General features: G+C 41.3%; 1 protein-coding gene across 16 annotated transcripts in view; it reads right to left on the bottom strand.

Annotated features, from left to right (window-relative positions):
* The window catches only part of LOC123505467 (neuronal acetylcholine receptor subunit alpha-7-like), a 240,105-nt gene that overhangs the window by 71,543 nt on the left and 153,562 nt on the right, over positions 1-15,000 (bottom strand). For all 16 annotated transcript variants that reach the window (XM_045256796.1, XM_045256789.1, XM_045256799.1 and 13 more), the window contains exon 2: positions 8,431-8,570. In XM_045256796.1, the coding sequence (XP_045112731.1) occupies positions 8,431-8,570 (140 nt within the window). The remainder of the gene's footprint in view (positions 1-8,430; positions 8,571-15,000) is intronic.

Genomic DNA, 15,000 nt, shown 5'->3' on the forward strand with positions numbered 1-15,000 from the left:
TGTACTGCATGGAAGCCACACAGTATTTCCTTACGTCTTTACCTTCGTTTACAAAATAATATTCTTATGAAAAGCTATCTGCTTTCTCACCTTTCATATACTTGCCATAGCTTCCTTATAAGGTACATGAGAAACACTCTCCCTAGTCATCGGTTAGAGGATCCTGTACATTTTTTTTAATATGTTATGGCCAATAGCGCCTGTAGGAATACTTGAAGAGTATATGTGGGAAGCGCAGTTCAGCTTCCGCCCATTAGTGGTGCAGGCAATTTTATTTATAGTGGTACCCATATTAGGGCCCATATCACCACCCAAGCGCATCTTTGATATAACCACCTAGATCCTGGATATCATGGTGACATGTGGGTATCTTTAAACCACTCGACAAATGACATAGCTTCAAAGCGGTATGTGGTGGGATTAGATCCTACGCGTGAACGTCTACCCGATCCCACGCTCACCACCTTATCCACTACGCCACCGGGTGAGCTGTATGCACATAATACACAAAACATTATCCTGCTCCAAGAAATATTTTATTTATTTATTTTTGTTGTGAATCGGCCATAACAAGTTGATTCCAAAGCTTGATGAACACTTGCAGATAGTTTTTGCACTGATAATCTGATATAACCGTTAGAATTCTGAACAGCTCTTCTAATACTTCTTTTCTTATAAATCTAGTTGTGAGATACTTTCTTTATCCCGACAGCCGACAGCGGCCGCCAATCACTACGCTCTCAAAGTTCTAGAAGTTCACGGTTTAGTCGATCCTACATTTTCACTACTAATAGCGTCTTATAATGATAATTGTAGAGAAGAATTCTGTGCCCATGCCTGGTATATCAAATGCTTTTTTCTGCACCTGATATAACAATATTGCCTCCGTGGTATTTGTTCATCGTGGTGACTTGTTTCTTGCTCAGAAGTCCCAACGAATGTCTCTGAATTAGGAAGGAGTGAAAAAAAAAGTTTTCACGGCATGGGTGGGAACATTTCTTCTGCCTCCCCAGGGAGTGGTAAGGGAGTAAGCATATGCTCAAATTGCACAATACTCAGCGATTAAGGATATTTTAAATAATTTTCTTGGCATGAAGCAACAACAGCAAGAGTAAGGCGGCGAGTCAGCCTATTGTGCTAAACATTTATTTGCATAAATCTCGGCACACATCTTTATAGAAAATGTAATCAAATAACCGATGACTTTTTATGGTTTTGATTAAGGAGAATGGCTAGGAGTAAAGGTTTCATATGTTTGTGTTAGTTTCGTGTTGCCTTCTCCGTAATGCCTCCGTGTGTTCCTACAATCTCTTATCTCTTTTATTTCTTTTTATTTATTTAAAAATATCTATAAAGACCTTTCCTCACGAAATTAGTTATTTTATAGGAAAATATCGATAGAGGATTACAAGGTGCGGAACACTTCGTCGGAGTGAGACAATATATAAAAGACCAGAATTCATCGGGACGAATATCATTATACTCTAGCATAGTTAGAGGCGGCGTGTGGGCAGAGCCCGTTACACATGAGAGCCATGGATCAAGTATCGCCGGCCGAGGTTTACGTACAATTTAAAGCACAAGGACAAGAAAAATTGACGGAGATGAAACAAAACTCTCAACTCCGTGAGATGCTGTATTTCATGTTTGTAGTTTTGATGTGTCTTCAGACCGAAGTTCTCTTTCCAGGTTGATTTCGTTCGTACTATCATGATTAAAATTTCTACCCACTGCTCTGATTGTATAATGAATATGACATAATTTCAATCTTAGGAAATACCTTCGTACTGTACAACACCTATCATAATATTTCATAATAAGCTCATTTTGCACGTTCTTTCCTTTCTCTTCGAATACAGCGTGTTATCTAAAAGAACATGTTTACAAATCTATTTGTAGGGACATTGTATAAAGCGCATGTATCACTCATTATTGCCATGATTACTGAATTGAAATTATTGAATGACATTCTTTGGTAGGAATGTTACCGTTGCATTGCGCAATGACTCCAAGGAATTCTGTACGATTGGTCTTTCGAAACTTATATTTTTCTTTTTGGTATTGTGCGTCTTGATTTTTTACACCATAACTGTCTTTTTTATGTCTCTATCTTGTCTTGTATCTCTTAGAAGAGATCACACTGTCTTTTGTTGCCTCTGATCTGATACAGTACTGTCGTGTAGTTACAAGAACTGGTGGGCCGGGAACAATTTTTTTTTCCATTCCTCTCCTGAACAACGTTGGAATTCAGATTTTCTAGGATGTACATAAATATCATAATAATGTTTACATAAGGCGAGATATATATATATTTTTTTTTTACAATGAAATTTTTCAATTCTCTCTCTCTCTCTCTCTCTCTCTCTCTCTCTCTCTCTCTCTCTCTCTCTTTTTCGTCATCAATTCCATCCGATTTTTTTATATAAAATTTGTTTATTTCTCCAAATGCGCAGTTTATCAAATTGTATATTTCAGCTTTTTCAATATAATGACTATTTTCATAATTTTCAATGACAATACTACTACTACTACTACTACTACTACTACTACTACTACTAATGATAATAATAATAATGATAATAATAATAATAATAATAATAATAATAATAATAATAATAATAATAATAATAATAATGATGATAATTATAATAATGATAATGATGATAATATTAATATTGCTGTGCCAGTCATAGTCTTGATGTCACCTGTAGAATCTGGCCGTCGTTATCTACAATGGTGAGAAAATTACCAGTGACAAACAGTAAAGTTTTGTTGGCCGCGGCTTTCTGCACTCCTCGTGACTACACTGAGAACAACTGGAACAGACCATAACACAATACTACTACAATACAATAGTAAACCTCGCCTAGACAAAAAAAAAAAGATGAAATAGAATACATATTAATTCATTTTGAAGAAATGAGATGGGAAATTACTGCACTTCGAAATAAGGACACTCAAAATTTATATCGTCAGTTATTTTTTTCTAATTTTTATGGTACTTATACTTCCACATGACGGCGGTTACTTGGCAGTGATATTGAATGTTCTGTTAATACACATCAATCAGCATTTTTGACAGGGCAGGAATTAAAAACATTCTTTGTATTACCTTTTGATAATTTTTCCTTATAACCATCAGTGATCTCTGCATAGTATCACACAAGATAAATTTTCAAGCGTTACATAAATAAACCTTTAAGCTGGGCTCGGGTGGTTTAAGCGGAAAACTTCTTTTCTCGTGCAGATGAATTTTGATAGGTCAACCACAACACTAATGACCACACGACGCATTGGTTTAGTGCCACTCATACCTCCTCATGCAGTTATGCGGGCATTGTGGGAATGGAGGTAGCTGCACTGCTAGAACATCATCAATTAGAGAGAAAAGTAAAGTTTAGACGCTTAATTGCATTAACTTTCTGCGAGTAACAGCCGCAGCGCAGTGCTGGCTCACTGGGATCACGTACACTGTTTGTGTCGTCCAGCTCGTCATTAGTCAAACAAAATGAGTCTTCATTTGAGGTGAGGTACGACACCGATGTTATCTTGCGATATCCAGTTTGATGACCACATTGAAAGATCTGCGGTGATAAAAGTGTGTTTATCGAGAAAAAAAGTACAAAAGAGAAATTGAATGAATGAATAAGAATACAGCTCCGCTCAGTCAATCTTGGTCATTAATATTTCTGCAGTTTAGTGCACGCAATATTCTAAGCTGATAGAGCAAAGAACCGTGCGTAATTCCTACGAAGTCTGCAGTCTTGGAGGTACTGCTGATTTACTTGTATCGATGTGATATGTATAAGCATTATCATACATTTTACTAAAATATGATCAGCAGCTGATTTACTTGTTACATGCAGTGCCACCTCGAGTTACAGTGTACTCACTTAAGGACTTGAAATATTATGTACTTATATGTTCATGTAGCCTCAGACTAGGAGAAAGAAACGTGCAGTGTCAAGCTTCGTATAAAATAAATTCTTAGTCGATTCTTGAAGAGTGTATGTGAGAAAAACAACATTTGAGCTGACTCTTCCCTCACGCAGTGTTTGACTGACGCACATTAACAAGAGTTTTCGATAATCAGCATTGCGTTACATCACATCATAGAATAGTCAATTATATGTTTGCATTAATTTAAAGCTGGTTTGTTATTGTACCGTATGTGTACGTGGATTGTCAGTTACTGCTGCTGGGTTTATAGGATCTTTCCTATCAACCGGCTGTCAGTCGAAACCTGATATCGTTATTTGGTACAAACTAACTTCGCCCGTTACGCTCTGCCACCGTGAGAGTGTATCGAAGCGCCCTGCATTTTATGACTAGTGCCCAGCAAAAGCTGGCAGACTCCAGTACGCTTATCTTATCTCTATTGCAAGGGATGGTTGGATTCATGCACAGCTCGAAGGTTGTTTCCTGATTATATGTGTTGAAAAATAGGCAGTTATGCTACACTAACACCGAGAGAAAATATACAAGTCTGAAAAATACTGAAGTACAGTGGAAATATGTAAGGTAAAATATTGATTTTACTCATTGGAAGACGTTTAGAAAGGGGAAGAGTTTACAAATCAAAAAGATCTGAGGTGACGAGGATCAAGGATTTGTCTTGAAATAACTGATAAATGGTTCTTGATAAGGGGCACTGACACCCTAAGCTGTGCTGATAAACGTAAGATTCTACTCGTGACAATTAAATTAAGATAAAATGGATTGCTTTAATCAGAAAATTATACAACGTAAATTGTACGAGATCAGTTTAAAAAAGTTAAATTTCTTAACATTCTTTAGATTATTAAAACCACTTTCGCTTCTTGCAGACTAGTGTTGTTACGGGTGTCTGTCTGTACTCCAGGACTACGAGTGCCGTTCAGTGTGAGAACGTTAATGATTTTTATCGTTACTTAATTAGTTTGTTGATGACTTCTCAATTTGTATTTATGACTGATGTTTCTCGAAGTGAAATAACGTTGAATGAAGCAATACTTTCCAGTCTTATGGTCAACAGTTTTATTATGACAGAAGAAGAGATAACATAAAATAAGTGTATATACACATAACCAAGTAAACAAGGAGTATGATCCTTAGTTTTCTGAGAATCCATACAATAGAATTCATACTCATACCAAAACCGAAACATGATGTTGATATACGTATGTTGCTAGATGTCTTAGGGAATAGGCTTCTTAACGGCTTCATAAATGGTTGATAAGTGCCACCCCGTAACAAGTGACGACCCACGCATGATTAGTCTCTCCGTCACGATAGGCGCAGTGACGCACACTGCAAAACAAAATTGCAGTGAGCGGGCAAAGGCGGCGGTGTGAGATCCAGAGCCAGTCTCTCAAGAGTACTGCGGTGCGGTGGCCTCCACGGCATATCCAATATCCATTGTCTACTAGAGCTAGGAATGCCTTATACATTGTTTATTTAAACTTGCTGTGATTTTTTAGTTCAAAATTTATTTCATCTATGTAAATGTTATATCGATTCTAGTGTATGAATTACGAGTTTTTATGGAAATCTTCACATTTAATTTGATAATGGATAACACAACACAAATGTTTTCTGGGGTGGGATGGTTTGGGTAAGCACATTACTTTTACAATATTTAGACGATCACCAAACATATATCAGTCTCTCTTTGATTTTTTTCCCATTACTTTCCATTTCCTTTTATAAACTTCAATAGGACATTCACTCTATTGTCCATGTTGCTTCGTCTGGTTTGCTGACTTCAACTGAGTACTTACGTGACGTCACGCGTACACTGAGGCCCAACCTACTGCGTAATCGGTCCAGCATCTGTTCTCAGTCATTGGTTGGTAAATTAAGGGGTACAGTTTAGTGCGCAGGGAAGCGAGAGGGAATGGTGATTCTGTAGAATATCATGACTGTGTGTGTGTGTGTGTGTGTGTGTGTGTGTGTGCGTTTACTCATGTGTGTTTGTTTGTTTGATGGCTGCTGCTGCTGCTGCTCCTGCTGCTGCTGCTGTGTGTGTGTGTGTGTGTGTGTGTGTGTGTGTGTGTGTGTGTTTCACTATTTGATCTGCTGCAGTCTCTGACGAGACAGCCAGACGTTACCCTACGGAACGAGCTCAGAGCTCATTATTTCCGATCTTCGGATAGGCCTGAGACCAGGCACACACCACACACCGGGACAACAAGGTCACAACTCCTCGATTTACATCCCGTACCTACTCACTGCTAGGTGAACAGGGGCTACACGTGAAAGGAGACACACCCAAATATCTCCACCCGGCCGGGGAATCGAACCCCGGTCCTCTGGCTTGTGAAGCCAGCGCTCTAACCACTGAGCTACCGGGCGCGCGTGTGTGTGTGTGTGTGTGTGTGTGTGTGTGTGTGTGTGTGTGTGTGTGTGTGTGTGTGAGTGAGTGCGTGTGTGTGTGTGCGCGCGCGCGTGTGTGTGTGTGTGTGTGTGTGTGTGTGTGTGTGTGGATGAAGGGGATGTATGATGCGGGTACGGCAGTGAGTGGCGGGTGAAAGCCGTGGGTAGAGAGCCTGTAGGGCGGAGAGAAGATGTTAATCATGCATAAACACTTGTGTCATTATTTAGGAGTGACAAAACTTCTGTTTTCATTATTTACATGCATCACTAGGTCTTATTTAGTGAATATCCTAGACAAAACACACATCATTATTAGTTAAAGAAGACACTTTAAAAAAAAAATAAATAAGGAAAGAAAAGGAGCCTGAGATGGCTGGTACCGACTGTTGGGTCAAGAAACTGCCTATGGTCCAACTTTAATATGGACATGGTTTGCCACCCCGCTGCCAAAACCTTGAATTTTAGATGTCTGGGGGACAAGTAATAAGGGAAGGGCACGTAAGGATTCGAGTCGAACAGAACAATATTGAGTGTCTGACTAGCGTGTTTGGTCCCCCGGTGGCCTCTGCCCAGTCCAGCCAGGCCACGGAGCGCCTCAGGTTGTGCGGCTCAGTGCTGGCTGCCCCGGTGGATTTGTCGCTGTAAGTCTCCCGTCTCTCTCTCTCTCTCTCTCTCTCTCTCTCTCTCTCTCTCTCTCTCTCTCTCTCTTCTTTCTTTCTCTTTCTTTCTTTCTTTCTTTCTTTCTCTCTCTCTCTCTCTCTCTCTCTCTCTCTCTCTCTCTCTCTCTCTCTCTCTCTCTCTCTCTCTCTCTGTCTATGTCTGTCTGTCAATGCACATATATTTTTCTATCTTACAGTATCAACCATCTATTTATCTGTGTGCTTTCTTGTCCATCAATATGTTAAATTACGTGTCTATCAATTAGTCAGCATTTATTTTGTATATGTATCTATCATCTGCTGTCCGTCTGCCTTTCCAATAGTGTCCTTCTGTCTTTTAGTATATCTAGTTATCAGTCGATCTGTCTATCTTTGTTACTTTCATCTGTCCTTCTCTCTGTCCCTTGATGTCCTTCACACTCGTCACAGGCTAGGAATGGTGGGCAGGTGCAGGGGCCGAGGACGCCTTGCCACGACTCTCGGTCCTCCTCGGCGACGCATCCCGGTGTGATCTGTGTAGTGTTCTTTTCCTTTCAATACTAATCAAGCCTCAATTTTATTCTGTTCTTTCTCCAACCGTTTCAAAATGTCCATGCCTCTTCCCATATTACTTTATATTCACTTTTTTTTTTTTCGATGCCATATATGTATTTTTTTTTTTTTTTTTTAAGTCAAGTAGGGTAGCCTGGAGTGTTTTCCATCATCATTGAACACTTGACTATTCAGATGTTGTGGACACAGGTTCATGGGAGGTAAGCTTCAACACTCCAGGTTACTGTGTTCGATTTTTACCGACTTTATTCAGACGGCCGAGCGTCAGAAATCGCTCTCTGAGAAAAGCTTGAGATTTATTCGAGTAAAACATATTGATTTAGTGATGATGATTCGGGTGAATTGTGTGGTCAATAAAGAAGTTAGACAATGAACAAGTCTAAACATCAAGACATCAAAACTAGTCTACATACACTTAGTATAGTCAACAGCTCTGAGCCTTGGAGCCAATACCACCTGAGCCGAAAGGAAGACCTCCTTGGATATTGCGTTCTTGTAATTCTCATTTCAACAAAGGCTCAAATGCAATATAAAAGAAGATCTTCCCCTAGGCTCAGTAGGTATCAGCCTATTTTTATTCTTAAACTTTTTTTGTTCTTAATATATCATATGAACATTTGCATACCTCTAGGTTAATAAAATTATTGGTTTTGAATAATAGCTAATAGCTAATAATCTAGAAATTAATGTTAACAACTTTAGTATTTATTCTATATTCTAGCAAATGCTAGTCTTGTGAGCACAACTAATTGATTTTATCTTTTCAGTGCTCATATTTTCTTGCAAAGTTTCAATGACTTTTTTTTTTTTTTTTTTTTTACTGAGTAGTACATTGGTTTTGGTTATAGGCAGCAGGGTAACCTACCACGTCTATAATCTGTTGGAGTGTGATGCCAAACGACACGACCACCGGCTCGCTCTCGTTGTGAACTGGACGCTCCAGGGGGTTGTAGCTGTCTAGAAGGTCGTGCAGGAGCCGCCTCTCGTTGTGGCCGCACGCCGCCTCTGTGGAGGAAACAAGAAGTGAATCAGAGGGAAGGGTAGGATTCATGTTAAGTAGTGGATTTTATACCAAAGTTTGGTGTGATGAACGTTGTCATGGAAGCGTAAGTGATGGGCAAGGAAACACACCAAGATGCGTTGGGTGAGGCTCATTAGGCAGTGTGGGGATCGCGGATAGCCAGCCAACGTAAGAAGGAAGTATATCTGTCTTCTTTTTTTTTTTTTTTCAATGCAAGAGAAAAGACTGCCAAGGGCAACAAAATGTAAAAAAAAGCCCTCTGGAACTGCAGATTTCCTGTGTGAGTGTATTACGTAGGTATTACTACGGCAAATCTTATATATATATATATATATATATATATATATATATATATATATATATATATATATATATATATATATATATATATATAATGGGTTACAAGGGGGCAATAAGGCAAGGTTGACTCACAATGCAGCTTGTGAAGTGGACCATCTTGTTTGATCTTGAGGGGCGCGTATGTCCCGTCAGTATAGGATTGATGTATCATGGATTATCATTGGTTTCATAGGTTTCGCACAAAAGAAAATATGATGTTTATAAGCTTGAAAATATTCATAGTCAGAGAGAGAGAGAGAGAGAGAGAGAGAGAGAGAGAGAGAGAGAGAGAGAGATATATATTGTAAATTTCTCCTATGAATAATCTCCTGAATCTGATTAGGTTTGCTTTATTTGTGAGAAATTTATCATGAAAGAAAATTATTTTGACAACTTTCAAAGAAAGGGAAATTTTCGTGGGTGGAGGTATATAGAGGCGATCATATGCCTGTGTGTGTGTGTGTGTGTGTGTGTGTGTGTGTGTGTGTGTGTGTGTGTGTGTGTGTGTGTGAGTGTGAGTGTGAATATCATTACCTCCCACTCTCTGTCTACCTGGGCACGGAGACAAGGTCGGGACAAAATCAATCCTAAGAATTTCCCGTTGGCCGCCACGTCGTCGCCCTGCACCACCACCACCACCACCACCACCGCCACAACCACCACCGTGACAGGAGCCAGGTGGTGGGTGTGGGGATGGTGAGTGTTGAGGTGGCGGCGGCGGGCTAGTGGCGGGTGAGTGGCGAAACACAGCTGGTCCTTCGTAAGTCAGACCATATGGCGATGTTGATCAAGCTGCAGTTCCTCGTGTTTGGGCGGGCGGAGTGTCAGGTGAAGTGTGAGGGCCGTAAAGGGAAGGGCCGCGGCGCGTCGTGAGTGAGCACCGTCTGTGTGAATGGTGAAGCAGTCAAGACGATAGGGAGATGAGATTGAGTAGGAGGAGGAGGAGGAGGAGGAGGAGGAGGAGGAGGAGGAGGAGGAGGAGGAGGAGGATGAGAGAAAAGAGTGAGAGAAAGAGAGAGAGAGAGAGAGAGAGAGAGAGAGAGAGAGAGAGAGAGAGAGAGAGAGAGAGAGAGAGAGAGAGAGATTGGGCAGAGAATAAAGGAGGAAGCAGAGAAGGAGGAAGTGGAAGAGGAGGATGAAGCATAATAAAATGGAGACTAGGATGGGAGAATGGAGAAGACGGAAAAAGGAGGAGGAAGAAGAAAGAGTGGAAAAAGGAAAATAAAAGAGGAAGGAAGGAGAGACAGAGGACGGGGAGGAGGGAGTAGGAAAGGAAGATGAAACATAAGAAAGAGTAGGATGAGCGAAAATAAAGAACCAAGAGAAGGAGGAGAGCAAGAGCTGAAAAGGAGAATAAAGACGAATGAGAAGGAAAAAGAATGAGATAACAAAGAAAGAAGAGAAAAGAGGGAAAGGAATAGTTTTTAGAGAGAGAGAGAGAGAGAGAGAGAGAGAGAGAGAGAGAGAGAGAGAGAGAATGAATGGAAAACTGGTGATGTGAGCGTGATGGGGGAGAGTGAAGGAGCGTTGTGTTGACACTCGGGTAGCAGCGAGGAAGCCAAGAGGGAAGGGAGAGCACAAGAGGGCCAAGGGAAGAGGTGGGGGAGGGTGGGGGAGGGCCCTCACTACGGCAAACACAGGGAGACGAAGTGGTCTTATCGTTTGCTCCACCCTCGTGTGACCAGCGCGCGCGCGCACGGGCGGGCGCACACGCGTGCCTGTGTGTGTGTGTGTGTGTGTGTGTGTGTGTGTGTGTGTGTGTGTCTGTGTGTGCAAGTGAGTGAGTATGCTAACGTGAGCCCAAATATATTATACCTACGTAACACTTCTATTAAATCATCGTATTACTATTATCACATTATGTAATTATGTACTATCTTTATTAATTTTCCTGGGCACGGAGACAAAAGTGCACATTTAATGGTGCTCATTTAGAGAGAAACATGATGCTGGAGAGAGAGAGAGAGAGAGAGAGAGAGAGAGAGAGAGAGAGAGAGAGAGAGAGAGAGAGAGAGGAAGGAAATGTATATGTGTATGTATGTGTGTGTTTCAGCGTCTGCAGGGACATGACATATAGGCCTTTCCTGTACATAGACACACACACACACACACACACACACACACACACACACACACACACACACACACACACACACACAGCGTAGTCTAGTGGTTAGCACGCTCGACTCACAATCGAGAGGACCGGATTCGAGTCCCGGGGCGGCGAGGCAAATGGGCAAGCCTCTTAATGTGTGGCCCCTGTTCACCTAGCAGTAAATAGGTACGGGATATAACTCGTGGGGTTGTGGCCTCGCTTTCCCGGTTTGTGGAGTGTGTTGTGGTCTCAGTCCTACCCGAAGATCAGTCTGTGAACTCTGAGCTCGCTCAGTAATGGGGAAGACTGGCTGGATGACCAGCAGACGACCAAGGTGAATTACACACACACACACACACACACACACACACACACACACACACACACACACACACACACACACACACACACATCGGTGACGTGCTTCAGCCTCCCTTGACGAGGCTAATGGTGGCCAGTCTCACGTGATCAATAGTTTAGGCTGTAGATCACCTCTCCTCTCCTTCACTTCAGCTGTGCCTCTGTGAAATGGGATGCGGAGACGAGTGCTTGTCATGCTCCCTCTCCTTCACGTCATATATATCCGTGACAGTCCTCGCCACCTACAATATGCCAGTTTGTTTATAGGCTGTCGTTATGAAATTTATTGAGACGCTGTTTGTCCAGTAGAGCAAAGGACTCGTCGATGTGAAAGGAACAGAAAGGGTTACAAAGAAAGAACAGAGAGCGGCGAACCTGTGGCCATTACGAAATTACTTGTGATTAACTTCACAAAAGTGAGACAGATTGAAGTAGTAAAGAGGATAGTAAAGGCAAATGTTTTTTCTCCTCTAGTGTGTCTGCGTGTGTGTGTGTGTGTGTGTGTGTGTGTGTGTAATTCACCACGGTCGTCTGCTGGTCACCCAGCCAGCCTTCCCCATTACGGAGCGAGCTCAGAGCTCATAGTCCGATCTTCGGGTAGGACTGAGACCACAACACACTCCACACACCGGGAAAGCGAGGCCACAACCCCTCGAGTTACATCCCGTACCTATTTGCTGCTAGGTGAACAGGGGCTACACATTAAGAGGCTTGCCCATTTGCCTCGCAGCATCCGGGATTCGAACCTGGGCCTTTTCGGTTGTGAGCCGAGCGTGCTAACCACTTCACTACGCGGTGTGTGTGTGTGTGTGTGTGTGTGTGTGTGTGTGTGTGTGTGAATTATAGCAGGGAAAAAAAGTAAAACACATCCATTTTATTCGCAAATGAGTACTGTATAATAATAACTTCAGGTAGATTGATATTTCGCAAGTATCCAAGAAAGGAGGAAAAAAATTGACTCTAAGCACCACGTTACGAAAAAAAAGACAAAAACAGAAAAGGGAACCAGATAGTGCCAAGTACCTTTCTGAAATGTAAGGCGAGAGCTTGTCAATAATGCGCTACAAAAACAAAAAGAAATAGATAAAAAAATAATTAGTAGAAAGGTAATTCCAATAAAAAGGTACACATATTGGCTCGTGGTAGTGCAGTATAAAAATATCAATAGAAAAAAAACCATTATCAATGATGAAAAATAGAAAAGGCGTGTGAAGGAGCATTGGAAGGGAGACACTTCTATTTCCTAAATGTGACAGAGAACATGGAGATAGTGGTTAATGAAAAGAAGCAACAACAACAACAATAACAACAACAACAACAGCAGCGCCAGCAGTAACAACAACAAGAGCAACAACAGCATCGACGATGACAAAAGTAGTGAAATACGAGAGAGAGAGAGAGAGAGAGAGAGAGAGAGAGAGAGAGAGAGAGAGAGAGAGAGAGAAAAGACGTCTAGTTGAAAATGAATAAACAAAAAGACTATCAAGAATGCAGGAAAAGGTGCACACATCTAAAAGTGCATAAACTAAACATAGACGGAGGCCGTAGTAGTAAACACACACACACACACACACACACACACACACACACACACACACACACACACACACACACACACACACACACACACACACACACACACACACACACACACACACACATTCTAAAAAGCAACTTCATAAACGGTTTTACATCTACAGCAGTTACTTTTCCATCCATTGCATTTTTTTTTTTTTTGTTTCTCATGGCAAACTGGAGGCAACTAACTTAAACTAAGTGTAGAAAAAAAAAGTTTCCACTGAGAGTTCCCTAGCCTTGGTTGGTGAGAAGACGGAAGAAAACGTACAATAATGGAGGCATAGAAAGCTCAGTGAAGAGGGAAATCAAAGGTCAGACGTAGACAGGAAAAGGAAGGAGATAGACTGGAATAAAAGGAGCACAATGAAGAGAGATCAATGAGACTTTCACGTAAAAAAAAGGAAAAATAAAAGGAGAGGGGTGGGAGGAAGAAAGAACAACGAGAAAAGCGCTATAGGTGAAGAGGCGAAAGAGAAGGAATTAAAAAGAAATAACAGGCAAGAACAGAGAGAGAGAGAGAGAGAGAGAGAGAGAGAGAGAGAGAGAGAGAGAGAGAGAGAGAGAGAGAGAGAGAAGAATCACAAGGCACTATATACGTAACAAGAAAAATAAAGCTAAAATAAAGGGTAAAAGAGAGAAATGATAGGAGTAGATGAGGGGAGAACCGGGAAGGGAGAAGAGAAGGAGGAGGAGGAGGAGGAGGAGGAGGAGGGTTCAGGGAGGAAGAGAACAAGCGTGGTATTGATTCCCAACCGAGGCAGCCTCCATCCCACGCACCTTCTTTACTCCCTCGAACACCTGCCTCGATCATTATAAATATGGCCCGAATGTATTATCTTAAAATGATTTCCCACGGGGTAGTCTTCCTCAGTATGGGGCGGAGGCGACGGCAGGGAAAGTAAACAAGAAGGATGGAAAAATTAACTACATGCTTAGGAATTTACTACTGTTTTTTCGTTGAATACATTATGGAACCGTTGCCTTAAGAGAGAGAGAGAGAGAGAGAGAGAGAGAGAGAGAGAGAGAGAGAGAGAGAGAGAGAGAGAGAGAGAGAGAGAGAGAGAGAGAGAGAGAGAGAGAGAGAGAGAGAGAGAGAGAGAGAGAGAGAATGGAAAGTAGCAGTCAGAAAAAAAGACAAAAGGATTAATTCACATCTCAAACATTGTGTACCTCTCCTATATTTCCCTGTGTTTCTATACAATGAAATAGAAAAAAAAAACAACATGCGTAGAAAGAAATACGTATAACAAACATACAATCAATGCCAAGTGAATGCACAATATAGACCCAAGTTTCATTATGTATACTCAAGATGTAGAAATTTTACTCTCTTGATTGACAGCATTAGATAAGTAGTTAGGTAGGTAGATAGATTGACAACAGATTCATACGGATAACCACCATGAGTAGTAAGAAAGCAACAATATAAGTAAAACATACTGTATGGCTGGCTAGCTACGTAAGTATTTGCAATGTAGTTATTCATCATACAATATCGTAGCCATCTCGTTATTGACATACATATATACAGCCAAATCAACATTGAAAAAGCAAGATTCGTGATTTAGTTTAGGTTAGGCTGGCTAGAAGAAAGCTCTGGTTGTGAGGAGTTCTGTTGGCACTCCTGAGTGTGTGTGTGTGTGTGTGTGTGTGTGTGTGTGTGTGTGTGTGTGTGTGTGTGTGTGTGTGTGTGTGTGTGTGTGTGTGTGTGTATGTGAAAGACAGAGAGAGAGAGAGAGAGAGAGAGAGAGAGAGAGAGAGAGAGAGAGATCACGTAATATTATCTATCAATGAAGTCGGTTGGGGGAAAAAAGTCACCATACTGAACAAAGACGAAGAATCATGTAGATGAGCCTGATGTGCTAATGAATACCAGGATAATTACTGATATATTCATAAAAATGTAGACATCTGTTGCATAAGTATAGAGTAAAATTTTTAACGAGAGAGAGAGAGAGAGAGAGAGAGAGAGAGAGAGAGAGAGAGAGAGAGAGAGAGAGAGAGAGTGTGTGTGTGTGTGTGTGTGTGTGTGTGTGTGTGTA

The sequence above is a fragment of the Portunus trituberculatus genome, chromosome 18 (genome assembly GCF_017591435.1).
Source record: "Portunus trituberculatus isolate SZX2019 chromosome 18, ASM1759143v1, whole genome shotgun sequence".
Classification (NCBI taxonomy): Eukaryota; Metazoa; Arthropoda; class Malacostraca; order Decapoda; family Portunidae; genus Portunus; species Portunus trituberculatus.